At 42.1% G+C, this 17,527-nt stretch overlaps 1 protein-coding gene across 1 annotated transcript in view; it reads right to left on the reverse strand.

Annotated features, from left to right (window-relative positions):
- PTPRZ1 (protein tyrosine phosphatase receptor type Z1) overlaps positions 1-12,112 on the reverse strand; it is a 141,795-nt gene extending 129,683 nt beyond the window's left edge. Inside the window, exon 1 of the mRNA XM_035559360.1 lies at positions 12,004-12,112. Coding sequence (XP_035415253.1) covers positions 12,004-12,061 — 58 coding nt within the window. The 5' untranslated portion in view covers positions 12,062-12,112. The remainder of the gene's footprint in view (positions 1-12,003) is intronic.
- Positions 12,113-17,527: the final 5,415 nt, after the last annotated feature.

Below are 17,527 nucleotides of genomic sequence, written 5' to 3' on the forward strand. Positions count from 1 at the left end.
GAGACATAACCCAGCATGGTCCAACTGCTGACCCAAGACTTTAATCCAACCTACAAAACATATTTTCTGGCTTGTCTCCTCTCCCCTGTCTCAGAGCAGCTCTTCCAACAGTACAGGCTGTGTCTGCAGCCAAATGCCTCCGTCCACTTTTGCATCCGTCCCAGCACAGAGACATACAGCCACAGACAGACAGCAATGTAGGGGGATGTGGTGGGGGGAAGAAGGGAGACAGCCACAGTAGCAGTATTAGACCTAGGATTTGCTGCTTGCACATGCTGCAGTTGCTGCTTCTGGGGAGGGCAGTGGTGGCACAGTGAAGAAAGGAGAGCAAAAATCCAGTCCAGTGCCTGGAAATGCTGAGCTGGAACACCTTAACTTACCCATTAGACTGGGCAAGTTAATTATGTTTTCTCTTTCAGACTTTTGTATTGTTCCCATTTTCAGCCTGGGTGGAGATCAGCACCATTGCCCATCTTCAACAGCTGTGCTCTGTCATCCTGTGGGTAACACAACTTTCCACAGCTGTGGTTCAAAATCCCTTACACAGGAAAGGCTTAGGATTGCTATCTCCTCTTTCTTCGGCAGATCTTTTACTATTTGATGATTATGAAAAGTATCAGCATCTCATGGCTATTTCAAGAGTAGTAAAATCAATTCTGAATTTCAAGATGCTTTTTGTCAAGTCTAGCCATGTAAAGCTTGGACCTGCTGACCTTTTGAGGTCCCATCCAAGCTGGGCTGTTCTATGATTCTGTAAAGAAGATGTTTCAACATAGGTATTCTCGATATGTAGAGGCACTAAGAGGAACTTCCCAGTTTATTCCTTTTTTATGCTTTATTATCTATCTACACAGATCATTATTCTATCAGTCAGGCTTGCATGTCCCAGTACCAGATGTGCTGGCTGCTACAGATCCAGGCCAGGTGCCTAAAACTCTCATGCCCTGTATATGACAAGCAGGACGCCTAACCCAGCATTTTGAGTTCCACTACACAATGACTAAATTTCTTCTTTGATCTAACCCAAAAGCTCCTCTGAGTGGGCCAGATTTCCTGGTGCTTTCAAGAGAACACCAGACTTCAGAGGACCAAGATTTGGTATGTTTAGAAAAACTCTTGCATATCCAGATAATCCTTTAACTAATGAACAAACAAACAAACAAACAAACAAAAAAACTCAATAAGCATTGCTTTTCCATGAAAAGCCAGATTACAGTTTTATTCAAATGCACTGCTTGCAACAGGGATAAAATGTGTAGATCATATTAGGAAAAAAAAAAAAAAGGGTGATTAATTCTTATCACCTTATTTACCAACAGCAAGACTACATTTTCTGGTTGTTCCATGTACATTTTCTTCTATTTCACTCAACTGTATGTAACATGAAACTATCCTTTATGCACCACTGCCTCATCATCTTCACCTGATTTAGCTGAACCTGTCTTCTTCCATTCAGCATGTCAATAAGGGCGTTTTTAATTTGCTCTAAATTGCACTTACAATTTGTTTTCATATGATGTATCTCTTTTGCCATTGCAAACATTTAAAGAGTTGCAAAAGCTAATCAGATTAGATCATTTAGCATGTGCACATATTCCTAATGAACAACATGTATTGATTTCTGCTGGCATCTTTCCCTCCATGAGTATAGCCACTCAGACAAATCTTTAGCAGATTGCATGTCACAGTCTTATCACCTCTCACAGAAAGGCTGGAATTTCCCATACAGTGAAGACTATTGCTACATGGAAACATACTTAGCATTATAAATTCCACAGCTGATGGTACAAATCAGGAAAGACTCAGAAATATTGAGGCCTAAAGGACAGCTTCCCAAAATCTTTTTGTGTGGATGTGTCTTTCACCAATGGGTTAAACGAACAATTTCTACTCTGGGGTGTTCTTAAGTATTCCTGAATGAAATCCATTGAATGTAATATATGTCTTATACAGCATGTAAAATTTACAAAATGCTGGAATTTGCCAATGTATCTTTTTTTCAACCCCCTTATGCACTTCAATAAAGCTTTTCAGCATATGATTCTCATTCTGAACTTCCCCATGGAAGCCCTTACCCTTCCAGTCTACAACGGCAGGTTCCGCTTTCTTGGGGCCTCCCATTAACAGTGTTTACATTACACTGATTGATTTGGGAAAAGCAGCCCACTTCTGAGGCAGACTGCAACTGTCCTGAATTAGAAAAGAACTAGTAAAACATAAAAAAAAAAAGAAAAAAAAAAAAGGAAATGACTTGCACCAGCACACTATGGATATTTATTTATGGTAAAATCCCACTTCTACTGCACTGACTCATTTTACTTGTCTCTATAGGCATCTGAGCCAGCCTGGGTTTCATGGGGTGGCTCTATAGGATGGGTGGACACCAGCAACTGAGGAATCTCCTTTCCCCTTCTTCCTACAGCCTTATCGCTTGAGAAAGTGACAACACTGCCAGTCCTTAAAGATGCTCTAGTAGCTCATATCTTAATTAAATCCCTACCTCCTAAAGTCATACAATGACAAGAGATTTCAAATAGCTTTCTTACTTGGTGGTTGTACAAATATTTAAAATGGCAAACTGTTAACAAACTGTTCCTCTTTGTTTGTTTGGATAGTGTTTGTTTTTGGATAGATTGACGATGTTTAATTCCCAGCGTAGTCTGAAATGCTGAGTGGTACTCGAGACATGGGTGACCACTCAGTCCCCAGTACCTCAGCTTACAAATGTGTCAGTCTGGAGCGAGGAAAGGCCGTTTGCTGTTGCTTCAGCCATGGGCAGCTGGCTGGCACAGCCACGTGCACGCTGCTCAGCTTTCTCATCTAGCACATTTGAAACAATAAGATGGTACTCACTTAAAGTGACTCTGAGGTCACTGATGCAGTTCTATTCCTATCTAGTTTCTATTGCAGGAGCTGCAGGAGCTTGAAGAAATGCATGGAGCTCAATTCTGAAAAAAAATAGGTTGCCTTTTTGCTCCTATTGTTTGCATTGGAAAGACTTTCTAAAAATCTCATTAATTTAATGGGCAGGATCCTTCTTCAGATTTTCAATTTAAATTTGCACAGGGCCAGTTTGCACTTTTTTTTTTTTCCCTTTTTCTTTTTATTCCTGATGCTCATCCAGGATATATTCAAGCACAGTTCTACTGATATGAGCAGGTAACTCCAGTATGATCTGTGTACCTACAGTGATACAAACCTAAGGTGTGTAAAAAAAAGACAACTTGCTTCCTTGGGATTTTTTCTGCAACAGGCTACCATTGCAAGATAAATGAAATGCAAAGGTACAGTCTAAAAATCAAAGTAAATTACAAAGAGGTAGGCACAGGCCATACAGGACTCATCCTGATCTCAAAGCAGGTGATGGGTTGTGTGCTGACCGCACCATGTACCATGAAACATCCCACACACCTAACTGCATGCTCCAGTGGGCTTGGGGGGAGAATTCTGCAGCCTGTCAGGAAATCCAAACCTGCCAAATCCCAGCCACACACATCTACCACCACAAGAGGTACAAAAGGAAATTATAGAAGCAAATGACATACACTTGGAATATTTTTTTTCCAAATATCTTGAAACAGATATAACACAGTTGGTCAGTTTGGGGATGGAGCTAGAAGACAAACTGCCTGGAGTAATATAAGTTCACTTTTATAAAGCCAGCTGTTACTCTGATCATTAGCTATTTAGTCCAAGGAAGCAGCTGTTTTTCTTTTTGGGAACTTCATTTAAAATCATGGAGTCTCACATATAAAGCCAGCACAGAAACAAGTCTCTCTCTCTCTCTCTCAAACACTGATTTTCAAGGCTTCATTTCCCCTCAAAATACTGGCTTTACCTTTCAAAAAGCTTTCAGTTTCTTCTACATAAGCTGCCCCTGCAGAGCACCAGAATTTTTTATTTTCCAAGGCTTTGACAGATTTTGAAAAATAGCAGAATATTTCAACAAGTATTTTTGACGAATTACAATACAAAACAGCCTAAATCTCAATGAATTCAAAATGAATTTCCTAATAAAATTAGGAAATATTAAATGATATTTTTTTGTGAAATTCTGTTAGGGCATTTACAGAAACATTGATCTTCATTCTTCAAGATAACTTTGATTTCATTTATTTTTATCCAAAATCCTTTATTTACAGCATTTTGAAGACCAAATTTGTAATGCTATTTCCATACACTAAAAGTACTCTAGATATCTCTTATTTCACCCTTTCTGATGCTATTATTTAATCAAGTCTTCATTGCTTTTACTGTTATCCTATCTCAGCCAACAGATAAATAAGCAAGTGAAGATGGATACCTCTTCAAACGATACCTGCTTGATATTTAATCCTCAGGTAATCTAGTATGTAGCAGAAATCTTTTGGCAATGAGGATTAGAATTCAGAGCCAGAGTGCAAACAGATATACCTCCCCTAAAATTCTTAATGAAATCTCCCACTAGTCAGGTGAGCAGTCCTAATATCTTCAGAAGGAATACTTAACTCAGCAACCCCTAGATACTCACACACCCATGGGCTTGTACCAGCCTTTGAAAAGCAGAAGCCCCTGTAGAACATCTAAGATAGTGGTACACTTGTTATGGGGTTTTCCTTCCCAATATAAATATTACATATATATATATATATTAAAGACAGGAATGTACATATAAACTGAATGGTTATGGAACTAAAACAAATGATCAGCACTTATAAAACAACAAAAGAAGAAAACCACCCTTTAGAGTACTGTATTAACCCATCTGATGGAGGAGTGATGGATGGAGTGTATATTGAGTTTAAAGGAGTAAATCTTATTTACATTTAGTGTACTAAAACAGAAAATTAAATTATTGAATGGTATCTGCAAAGTAGGATCTCTAAAATTTCTACATCACACAGAGAATTTTCTACGCAACTAAAGTCTATAAGTTTAGAGAAATATCTTCAGCACCTTTACAAAATAGTGAATTAGTTCATCATGTGAGACATAAAGGGCTGTAGGAGAAAAACATATATATATACCTTTTGTGTCTCTCTAGATGCTATAGAAATCCAGAGTAGTAAATATTGCTTGTTATATGCTAAGTAGACAAGCCATGTTTAGCCCACCTTTCAGCTGCTGAATCTGAAGCTGCAGCATAAGCTATGTATTCAGGAGACCTGGCAAAAGCCCAGATGTGAGACAGCATTTAGCTGAATTACCTAGCTGTTAGGCACTTGATGTAGGCTCCAGAACCTTGAAGTTCAGACTCCTACACTGTCTTTAGGTGAACTGGGTAAATTGCAGTGCAGTAACAAGCAAGTCAGCGCAATAATGAGCTACTGGCTTGTCCAAAGGGCATTCAGCTGCCCAGAACAGCTAATGTAAATTGCTGAGTAGGTGGAAACATATCTGAGATTTGTTCTTCTTTGGGATGTTGGGTCCTTCAGAAGTGCAACCTAGAATCTACTCCCAAGAGCGTCTGTAACTTGCAAAGAAATGAGGAAAAAGTTTTAAGAACACAACTGGAAAAAAGGCAGTGGTGGTGATTTATACATTGTATCCAGCAAGAATGAAATGAAATAATGAAATACAGAGTGGAAGCAGGGATAATGTCTCACATTTCCTCTCTTGCTGTACTGTCCTACTGATGCAGAGACCTGTCTCCAAAAGCCTGAAGCAGATGCTTAAGGAACAGTAAGAAAAATGCAAACTTTTGTGATATGTTTGAAAATCTCCTTCCAAACTCTCCCAAGCTCTATTTCCAGCTCCAAAAAAATCTGAAATGGACGTGGTTTCCACCCGATTCGCAGCCCTCAGTAGATTTCACTTCAAGATCTTGTCCAGTACTCCCTCAAAACTTTTTGCTCTCACAGCAACCTACGGCAGAGATTCACAAATCTATCACCTTTTGAAGGAAGAACCATCATTTTACTTTATGTTATTTCATTTCATTTTTAAATTTGGCTCCTACTGCCTTCGTTTGTTGTCCCCTTGCACTTATATTAGAAGAGTCAGTGAAGAATCTATTCCCATCTACTCTCTTTATCTCATGAGATTAGGATGCGCTGTAAAACAAACTCTTTAGTTGTCTTTGTTCTCAACAGGGAACTTAGCTTATCTAGTCATTCATGAAAATAAATACATGTGATCTTCCCCACTGATCTTCTTTTACTCTTTTCCAAGTCTACTGTGCCCTTCAAGAGATGAGGGGAACATAAGCATACACAAGATTTAAGAAGTAGGTTAGCTGTGACTTTATGCAGTGGCATAACTGATATCATTCTCCCTATGCTTTCCCTGCAATTCCTAGAATTTGACTTTTTTTTTTTTTTTAAAGACAAAATTCTTTAGCTTAAACAAAAGCATGAAGAGCCTCTCATTTGACAAAACCTGGTGTTTGGAGATGGAATATTTAGGTAAAAACCCCTTTAGCTCTGAACAGGTCTTCCCTCTAGAACGTATGTCCTTGGTAAAATACTTAATCGCTGGGCATCACCATGAGAAGACCGAGTCAACACCTTGTCCTTTTTCTTAAACAGAAATAGCAGCAGATCAAGACACCTGATCTTATCAGGACGTAATTAGGGAAGCCTTATTGATTTAGGGATGGGGAAAGTCATCTGAAATCATATTTGGTTTTGGATCCCAGTTAAAGTTAGGAAAGAACGATGGACTGAGAAGTAAACAATAGGGTCACTTAGAGGCATACGCAGAAGAGGAATTCCCCCTGCCAAAAAACTTCCCTGGAAGACCCTGAAGTTACTAGCTGAGTTAGTAAACTTTTTAATTAAAATTGCGGATTCAGGAATCTAAGTTCCACTGGCATCCTACTTTCAGTGCTGAGCTTTCTTTACCAGATGTAGCATAGTGTTTTTGTCGTCCATGGGACTTTTACCAGAATAAGGACTTCTGAAACTAGCTAATTTAAACAACAGCTCCTGGAGTCTTTAATTAGGAATGAAACATATTAGTTGCTAGGGTGAAATATAGCTACTTCTGATGGAACAAAGAACACCTAAGTCTAACTATGGTTCAGAAGAGGGAAGCAATAGGAGATTCTGAGAAGCATGCCTCGGCTATAATACTTCACAATGCTTTAAAGCCTGTACTTTGACCAGAGAGTCTCGCAATAACAGCCTGTAAAGAAAAAAATAATTTTATATATATATATATATACACATCCTTATTTCATTTCTAAAATCTCCGCTGAATCATTCATTTCCACCTGAGCTTCAAGACTGAATTGACTGACATTGGTATTTCGTATTCAACAAGCAACCTGGACCATACCTTCCCTCAAAAGTACTTCACTGCCAGCAGTTCCTCCACAACCTGCTGGAGCCAAGTTTCTTTTACAGCCTCCTTGGAAAAAAATATCTTTAATTTAGTGGATTCTGTTTATTTAATACTTTAATTCCTTTTCTTTCTGTTGATTTATCTTTCTAACGCAGAAACTTTGACTTGTATTGAAAAAAGTAACTTTTGTCTTTATGGGAAAAGAAGCTTATTGAATAGCCAAAGGATGTCTTATACAGGAAAGCCACATAAATGGTGCATGAAGCTGTAAGAGTCGCACTGTTAAATGGGAGAAGGGGGCTCCGGAACTGCTGCAGACTTCCTGGCCCTAAGGGGAATACTGAGAAGCTCTGCATGTTTGAAGAGGAATTGAAATTGTCAGCGAAAGAACAGAATCTGTTCACTCTTAAATTCCTAATTAGAGAACTCATAGTGGGAAGTGACCACTTAGATGATGAGCAAGGAAAATGAAGGAAATTGCCTTCCTTAAGAAACAGCAAGCGCCTAAATTCATAAATTATCATCCTGATTTGTAATCCAGATTATAGCCAGAAAAGTTTCAAATTGGCACAGTAATTTTTTATATTTCATTTAATTTCTCTCCAGAACAGAGTATATTTAGAGGTGAAGTAATGACAAATGTAATTTAGAAGTCTTTCCTTATGTGCTGTATAGATTAAACACTGGAAATTACAGCTTTATTTTAGATATGCTCCATAGACTTGTGTGGGTTACAGTGATGTTATTTTTTTAACTGTCATTAATTTCTGCAGGACTTTTCATACCTGTCAGTATTTGAACCTAAACCAAATCCATACCGTATATGTGGATTTCAATATATATAATTCGCAATGGTACATAAATACAGAACAGCCTTCAGATTCCTGTTTTGTTTTACCCATATGTTTTATATGTAGGACTAAATTTCTCCGTAAGAACCATGCATCATCATCCAAAGGAACATTGTCTTAATTGTAAAATATGCTAAAGCATTAAAAATAAAGTACAGTAATATTACCATGCTATAATTGAGTCTGAATTATGCCAAATACCTGGCCTACAGAATTGACGTCAAAAAAAAAAAAAGAGAGATTAGACCTAATAAGGCTCTGATCCCTTATTCATTTAACAGTCTAAGGGATTATTGAACCTAAATGTGCGTTCATGAGAATGAACAGCAAGCATGATCAGATTTAGAAATCTAAGCCTTGGTTGGGGCCATCCAATAAAGAGCAGAGAATGTGTGCTGTCTGCTAGCGTGGAAATACAGTCCGGATGTCAGCTTTATAATAAAAACTAGAATACTTAGAGAAACTTTACTACTTTTCTTGTGAATAAAGACATGGTACTGGAATGCCAGAAACAAGCCAAAAATGAGAGATTTTCTCTAGAGAGTGAAAAATTAAAGTGAAACACAGCTAATTAAACAATTCATAGAGTTTAATTAGCTGCCTTTTGAAAGGCAAAATGCTGGCTGAGGTCAGACAGTGATAGTAATAAGGTGTAGATGAGCTAATTTGGGTGAGACTTTTTACATTATTTGGGGAAATTACCCATACATTTTCCTAGTGAGAGCAGGGAATATTTTTTAAGTCTTGCCTAAATATTTACATCTCTTTGATTCAAATTTAGCCACAATTATAATGTAATTTGTTAAAACATGTTCCTTTTTCTATTAACATTTTCTTGCCTACACAGATTCATAAATAGCCTACTTATCGAAAAGACTCCAGATATTTTTCCTAAAGCACAATGAGACAAAAGCTACAAAAAGGACATACCCCATTGACTTTAAGTAGGTTATACGGAACACATCAGTAAGCCAGGGCAGAATTTCAAAGACTATTTTTAGCCTGAAATATATGTTGAATAGATGTAATTACAAATTCATATACTCTTCATATACTCATATACTTCTCATTTAAAAGGAAAATGTAAAAAACAAGTGGATTGTCCACAGAGCTGCTCTTTTATTTTTTTTTTTTTAATTTAGGAACAGAAAAAACTTCATAGCAAATCTCTTTCTAAATACACAGAACTGTTCACAAATAATCACACAGGACTTCTCATGTGCCCTTACTTGTGCCTGAATAGCATCTTACTCCACAAGTAGTTCCATTGAAGTTCGCTGAATGGCACTCACTGAGAATACTCGGATAATACCCTGCTCCATATATAATTACATCAGTACTTGGCTTCAGTAGCACTGTGGAGGAAGGTGCTATTCATATCTCAGCAGGGTTATTAGAACCAAGCCCCTAAGCATTTCTTCAATAATACAGAGAACGAACTGTCACTGTCTTGTCATTCCCAAAGGAACTTTTTGCCTCAGTCTCCTCTAATAGTTTTTTCATCAGAGGTTGATTTGGCTTTCTTGTCTTTTCTAAACTCATATGAGACTGAGATTTTCCTGCTGAACCTCCCAGAGGCAATAGCAAAACTCCCAAACAGATTCACTAGAAAGAACCTCCTATACAGCTCTCTACATGACCAGCTGAAAACTCAACAGCATGTTTTGAAACTACAGGCAAACGAGGCCAGGATCGACATGTTGCTTTGCCTCCAGCTAGCAAGCACAGTCTCCAGAAAGCAAAGGCAGATTGCCATGCTCTTCAGCAACGCCCCACTCACAGAGCCCTGGTTGTGATGTGACATGGTGTCTTCTGTATCAGAGATGCGTAATGGTAAGAGCCAACCTGTCTGACCCAGTTCTTCTCTCTCACCAAGCCCTAGGAGCCACCATTTATTTCATTTTATTTTTTATGAGAAAACAAAAGAAAGTAATGTCAATATTCTAATCAAATGTTTAATCCTATGAACTAATCCTATCAGATGAAAACATATTTACTTAAGGAGAGATACTCAAGGAGGAACATATTCAAATGAAATCTAACTAGATCTGCCTAATAACCTGTACAGGGTGTTCACTTTTGGGAACAATCATGCCATTGAACACACTGAGGAGCCTAGCTTGTGAGACTTCAGAACGAGCCACCATTGAGACCAAATCACACATCACATCTAGAAAGGGTGTCCCTTCAGGTCAGGTCTGAAACCAATAGCCTATCAGTCCAGAGGGGATGGAAAAAAAAAAAAAAAAGTAGCTGCAGCTTGTATTATACCTCATGTGTGAGTAAGAACATTGTGTTTTCCCATAGTGACAGAACCTTTAAATTAATGATTATAATATCCACATGCACACCAAGTATTTGAATATTACACTATACAAAAACACCTAATCTCTAAAAAAGAATAAGATGAAATTATTAACGAAACAGAAGTTTCATTAGAAAGGCTATGTTTGTGTCCTGCATTGCTTACAGTGTGCTAGGATCATTTGAACACGAAAGTCAGTCTCCAAAAGGGAATCATGTTGTATTACGCTCTGATCGTAACACAGTATGCTGATCCATACTCACACATTTTCATATACCTCCACACATATATACAGACACCTGGTAATTTTGTCCCTTGAATAGCCCTAAGAGTACATCTGATCCTAGGAAACAGGCTGGCAGGATAAGAAAGATGATTTGAAAACTCTCCAAAAGTTTTAAGATAAGTCACTCTTTACCAAACCAGTACGAGAGAAGCATTTCAGTTTAAGTACCCTGTTTTTAGAAATAGGTAAGTTTAAAAGTGACTTTGAAATCTTACCAATGCAAGGATCATGCATTTTAGTTTAAGGTCAGTTAAATTCGTATTTATAGTCGAAATATTCCACTGAACTTTCAGACAGGGGGTAAAAACGTTTTTCAGAAGTAATTTCTGCCAACGAGTAGAACTCCGCACAGTCTTGCTTTCACTCTCAGTCACCTAACCCCGATCTTTGTTTATAGAGCTTCATGGTTTCAGAAGCAGCACCACCTATTGGGTGGAAAATGTAGGTTAGCGTCTACTTCATCACGAGAGACCTATTGTAAAACTGGTTTTATATATCATGGGCTGAAGCTTTTAAGTTCCTCATGCTTAAATACAAGCGATCAACTAGTATTTTCTAGTGATCTATTTGACAGACGTGTATAAATTCAAAGCAAACATTCAGTACAATACCAACCCCATCACTTAAGCTCCTAATATTTATTTGGCAAAGTATTTAAGACAGCACTTCTAGCAGCATCAAGTGACTCACACTGATTGTAACAACAGCGAACAACAGAGCACTACATGATTTTATGAGGCACTCCAGTTGCACAGATCTCAATGAGCTGAAAATTAATTTGGTTATATAAGTAGTCCTCCTAAAATCTATATATGAATCCATACTCTATATGGAATCCATGTCCCGTGTGAATGAATGAATTATATTTGGCTTTTCAAGGCAGTTTTATCTCGTTTGAGGGCAATCGCTGACGCTGCCAGTTCTTGGAGAACAAGTCTTTTGATTTTTTTTTTGGACTGAAATTTTGCACTCATCCCCGGTTCTCTTCCAAGCGGATCGTGCGAGGGGCAAAGTCAGATTTGGTGCCCCACGCGGGGCAGCCCGGTGCCTGCCGGCGGCTCCCCCGGTCCCTCTCGCCACCCGTGGGTGAGGACCCCTCCGGGGGGGCTCAGTGGAAGCGGAGCTGCGGGAGGTACCGGGGACCCCGCATCCCGGGTCGGGAGAAGCGGTGCCACGCGTGGGGTGGCGGCGCGTTCCCACGGCCGAGGCTGACGCCGGGAGCGCTCAGCACCAGGGATCGGAGAGGGCAGAAAAGTTGGTCGCAAACCCCGGGGTTAATTCACGGAAATCGCACTCACCCACTCTGAGGATACAGACGAGCTGGATGCAGGCAACCAAGCGCCCTAGAATGAGCATGTCCAAAACCGTCCTTTTCCCCCCCTCCCTGCCTGTCCGTCCGTCCGTCCGGCTGCCTCAGCCTCCTGCCCTGCTGCCCGCCGGCTCGCCCAGCCGCACCTCTCCCCACCGGTGGGGGGGGGAGCCGGCAAAGCTCCGCTCCGCTCCGCGGCCGCGCCCGGCGGCCGCCCCCAGGGCGCGGGCGGGCGGGGACGATCTGCGGGGGGGGGGGAGCCGCGGCTTCAGCGCATCGCGGAGCGGCCGCGGGTGCTTGCGGGGGGGGAGCGTGGGGGGCGCGGGTGCGGATGCTCGGGAGGCTGCGGGTGCGTGCGCGGAAAGGGGAGAAGCTCGGGGGGGGGGGGTGTAAAGGGAAAGGGGGGGTAAAGGGGAGGCGGGGACCGCGCTCTGCTGGGCGGGCGCGCACGTGTGCGCGCGGGGGAGTGCGCGTGCCCGTGCGCGGGGGGGGGATGCGAGTGCGTGGGTGCCGGAGCGAGCGCGGCGGGGGGGTGGGAGGGGGCTGCTCCCACCTCAATCCCCCACCACCTCCATCCCACCCCCCAGCAGAAGGGATCCATTAATGGGGGGCGACACCAAGCCTCCCCCCCCCCGCCCCCGACACCCCCGCATAGACACAGCCGCGCGAAGGAAAAGTTTATTTTTTTTTTGGCGGGGGGGGGGGTTCTGGGTTTTCAGAGGTCGGCGGGATTAGGGGCGGCGCGACCCCCGGCTCCGCGGAGCCTCGCAGCCGCGGCAACCCCCGGGGATGCTGCAGGTGGCGGGGCCGGAGGAGCCCCGTTAAAAAGCCATCGTGGCCGAGACGGCTCCCGGCGGTGATTTCAGGGCCCGCTTTTGCTGCTGAGGGCAACCGTGTGAGGCATCGCAGTGTGCTGAGCCGGGCTGGAGGCGCTGCCGGCCTGGATGTAGGGGGCGTCTGTTCGCAGGCTGCTCCCCGAGCCGGGAGGCACGGGTGCGTGTCCCGCGGGAGCTGCAGGGGGAGCGGGGGAAGGGGCTGGAGCAGCAGGATGCCATTATCCGCCTTAGAAGTGGGTCAGGGCGCGGGCACTGGCATCGTTTCTTCGGGAAGACAAAACAAGAGGAAAAAAAAAAAAGAAACAAAACAAGAACAAAAAGAACACCAAATCAACCCACAAACGAACCCCAAAGCACCCAAACAAGAAGTGTAAAATGACCCACTGGGAGCCCCGGCCGAGACACCCCAAGCCGGCAGGGAGCAGCCACACAGCCTCCGGGCTGAGGCTGCTCTGCCCCGGCCTTCCCAGCACCAAGCTCGGGTGTCTTGGTGAGAAAAGTTGGTTGTAATAGGCATCCTAAAAACTCCTCTGCGTATCCCACGTGGGGGGCTAGAGACACTGCTGAATGGTAGGCTAATAACATATATCCTCATAAAGCCTCGAGAATAATAACTCGAGGATTTGGGAGAGCGAGATGGCAAGCATGATCCTCCGCTTCATCCCAGGGCTGCCGAGGTGCAGCCTGGGGGCAGCGTAAATGGTTTCTGTGTTTGAGATACTGTTCTCAGCTGAGCGCAACCCTCTACTCTGCATGGATGTGATGCGACTTTTAATAGTGGGCAACTTAAGTGTGAAAACACTCGGTGCTGTATAGGTATGCTGCTCTGCTGGGTCTCGTAGTCCTCGGGCATGGGGGCTGCTGCTGCCAGCTTCTCCTTCAAGAAGAACAAAGAAAAAACTCCCCTGTCGGTTTTTCATTTTGATGCCCACCTGCTCTACCTGGCTGTTTGGTTTGGGGTGTTAGAGATATCTTGCCGTGAAGCAAATTGGAAATTTCTGAGTGAACAAAAGTTGTAGGAGAAATTGCCAAGATGTTCACACAGTCAACTGTATTTGAAAAGAACACTGTGGACATGTCTTCTCATGCAAGGTCAGCATCTTTCAGGGTACAGTTTCCCTACAATAGAGGCTGGTTCATTAGGAGAAGCTTTGAATGACAGTTCTTGTTCAACACGTCTGGTGTCATGGCAAGAAATAAGTTCTCTGTGCTGATATCCCCCAGCACAAGATTATTCTAAGGTTGTCCTAAAGGAAAATGTTGCTAGTCAGCTGATTTTTGTGTTTTTGAAAGAACACAGACATCAGGAAACCACTGTAGTAACTTCAAAACACATAGATGTGCAAACATGCTCAAACACAGACAGGTGTATGCAATCCAAAATATTAATACCCCTGGATGGTATATTCAAGATAAAGACTAGCTCCAACACCACTTTGCAATTGGCTCAGTTTCTCAGTAGCAATAAGAATCATACAATATTACAGAGTGATACATACCGATATTATTAAAATACACAGGATAAAGTTTACAGTACTCAACAACTTCCAGAACATAGCATGGAATAATGAGTTATTTTGTTAAAGGCCACAGCTGGTAAAGGAGGAATATATTCAGTCTCTCCAGAGATGATTTTTCACCACCTTACTTTTTACGTAGGCATTTTATTACGGCCAAATGCGAGGTAATATATCTATGAATATACAATGCTGCCAGTGCCTGCCAGACTGCATTAATTCCTGGCTGCTAGGGTATACCTCTACTTCGCTTTCCTCTCAAGTCGGTGGATAGACATATCTGGATTATGTTGCTTTTGTATATGTGTGAGCTTGCAGAGCTATCAGCCCCCCTCTTCATCCCGCTGGGGACCATTTTTTGAGCAGTTTATTACCTTTTCATCTCCAGGTTTTCAGCTGTGGTCAAAGTTTTGTGGCCATCTGACAAGACTAAAGGATCACCTCCATCAGCTGCTAATGTAGTTATCTGTTCAGGTAGGTGTTGGAAAAGCTTTGGATAGGTCAGTGTACTCCCTTTCTTATAGGATTTCTTTGAGAATTCACTTTTATTTACACCACAAACCCAGTTGCCCATCATAGGCACACATACTGAGCAGCAACCACAATATTCATAGATGGCACAACTATTTCCTAGTTTTCCACAATGAATTGCTACACCGAGATAATCTGGTCCTGACATAGTCTTTTTGCCAAGTTAACTTTCCCCTTCAATAGGTGATACACTGAAATGTTTTATATGGAGAGTGATGAACATTTCGAACAGATCACCAGTGAATGTCAGCCTCTCCATCATTTGAAATCTTTACATTAAGAATTTAGTGTCCTTAAAACATGACCACAAATGTCTGCACTAAAACTGCTTGTGCAGTTTCATAGCCTGTACCACAGAGTGCCTATGTTTTTTTTTCAGAACAATGTCAATTGCTTGTTGCATTTATCTTCTGCTTCTCTTGTAGTAAAAATTTTCATTTTCAGTACTCTTTTTGATATTTGTCAAATTCTTTTGGGGTTTCTTATGCAGCTCTTATTTTCCTTTCTTTCCGATATGAAGGTTGTACCATCAGCATCTCTTGGTATGTACAATACAGTATGTTAACGAAGAATCTGGTGGTCTTCCATTTTTAGTTTCTAGTTAGCTGGAGAAACCCAAGTGTAAATTCAAAACATTAAAAAGGTAGATGTGAAAGCTATATGTTGTCCTGGCAATGATTATGACTGCCTTCACTAGGAGTATCAGTGAGACACACAATACAACAGCAAAACCTCAAATCATTAAGTGCCATGTTTAAGTTAAATGTGTCAGAACTTCCTGGTCAAAATACTGTTTTTACCATGAGTATCTAATATTAAATACCCCTTTACATGGAGGAATACTAGTATAGGATCTCAATTTTATTTTATTTTATTTTGTGTGTGTGTGTGTGTAATAACATAAAAAATGGAAAGTGAAAACAGTATTTTTGTGTTCCTCAGTTTTGTTTGGCATGTTAGCAGAGATTCAAGATAATTAAAAACTTATTAACAAATAGATAAAGACTTTATATATATATATTTTAAGGGAGTTCTATTTTCTTAGAATCCATGCATAATTGTATTATTTTCAGTTTCGGGACTGGTCTGAGTCATTACTCTCCTAATTTGTCTGACTCCAAGAACACACAAAAAGAAGAAAAATGGTGACACTGAACCACTGATTTGTCCCTTTACTAAACAGATGTAACCAAACAGCTTCTCAAAGCTAAACCCAAGGACAGTAGATGGTGTATATTTTCCTCTCAGAAAGAGATCAGGGTTTGACAGAAGCCAGGTGCTATCAGATGCTGGGAAGAGCTACAGGAGAGACAAAGTCTATTCAGGCGATTCAGTTTTATTATTTTAGTTCTCAGTAAGAACCAGCTGAAAAGAGCTAGGCTGTTATGTGCACTAAAGACAACACAGTTTAAAGCTGACTTTTTGCAGCTCTCTGTCTGGCCTAGCTTTGAGAAAGGCTTCAATACCATCTCTTCTGGCAAAGCTGGTGATCTGATGAAAGGTTTATGGGCTAGAAATCTTAGTTATCTGTTTTTCCCAGGCTTATCAGTTGATCTTGAAAAAAAAAATTCTCTCTGCAAACTCTGCCTCTTCTGGCAACGACAGCCTGTACCTAGCTGATGCTTTCAGTGTGGAACAGCTGCCCCTTGTTAGATCTGTTAAAGAACAGCTTCAAACCTCAATACTTGCTGAGCGGAGTGGTTATAGAGATTAGTAGCACATGAGATGTAAGAAATGCTGGGCTGAAATGCAAACACTGAACAGATTATTTCTATATATATGTATGGTGGGCAGGTGGGCAGCTGAGCTCCACCACAACTGTTTTCTCACTTCCCCCTCCTCAAAGGGGAAGGGGGAGAAAATCCGAAGCTAAGGGCTCAAGGGTTGAGATAAGGACGGGGAGATCATTCAACAATTATTGTGACAGGCAAAACAGTCTCAGTGTAGGGAGATTAGTAAAATTTATTGTCTATTACTAACAAGCTAGAGAAGTGAAAAACAAAGGAAAGAAACTAAAAATACCTTCCCCCATCCACCCTATTCCACCTCCTCCTCCCGACCAGTGCAGAGGAACAGGGACAGGGGGCTGCGGCCAGTCCCTGATGCTTCATCTCCGCCACTCCTTCACAGTCACTCTTTGCCCTGCTCCACGTGGGGTCCCTCCCACGGGATGCCGTCCTTCCTGAACTGAGCCTGCGGGGGTTTCCCACAGGCAACAGCTCTTCAAGAACTGCTCCAACATGGCTCCATACCATGGGGTCCATCCGTCAGGAGCAAACTGCTGCAGCACGGGTCTCCCACCGGCGGCAGCTCCCCCCAGACCTCCTGCTCCTGTGTTGGCTCCTCTCCACGGGCTGCAGCTCTGGCCTGGGGCCTGCTCCTGCGGGGGCTCTCCATGGGCCGCAGCCTCCTCCAGGCCACATCCACCTGCTCTACCTGGGACTCCTCCACGGGCTGCAGGGGAACTGCTGCTGCGTGCCTGGAGCACCTCCTGCCCTCCCTTCTGCACTGACCTTGGGGTCTGCAGGGCTGGTTCTCACTGCTCACTCTCCCATCTGCTGTTGTGCAGCAGTTTTTTTCCCCCTTAAATCTGCTCTCACAGAGGCACAAACAACATTGCTTATTAGCT

This window comes from Cygnus atratus, chromosome 1 (genome assembly GCF_013377495.2).
Source record: "Cygnus atratus isolate AKBS03 ecotype Queensland, Australia chromosome 1, CAtr_DNAZoo_HiC_assembly, whole genome shotgun sequence".
In the NCBI taxonomy this organism is placed as follows: domain Eukaryota; kingdom Metazoa; phylum Chordata; class Aves; order Anseriformes; family Anatidae; genus Cygnus; species Cygnus atratus.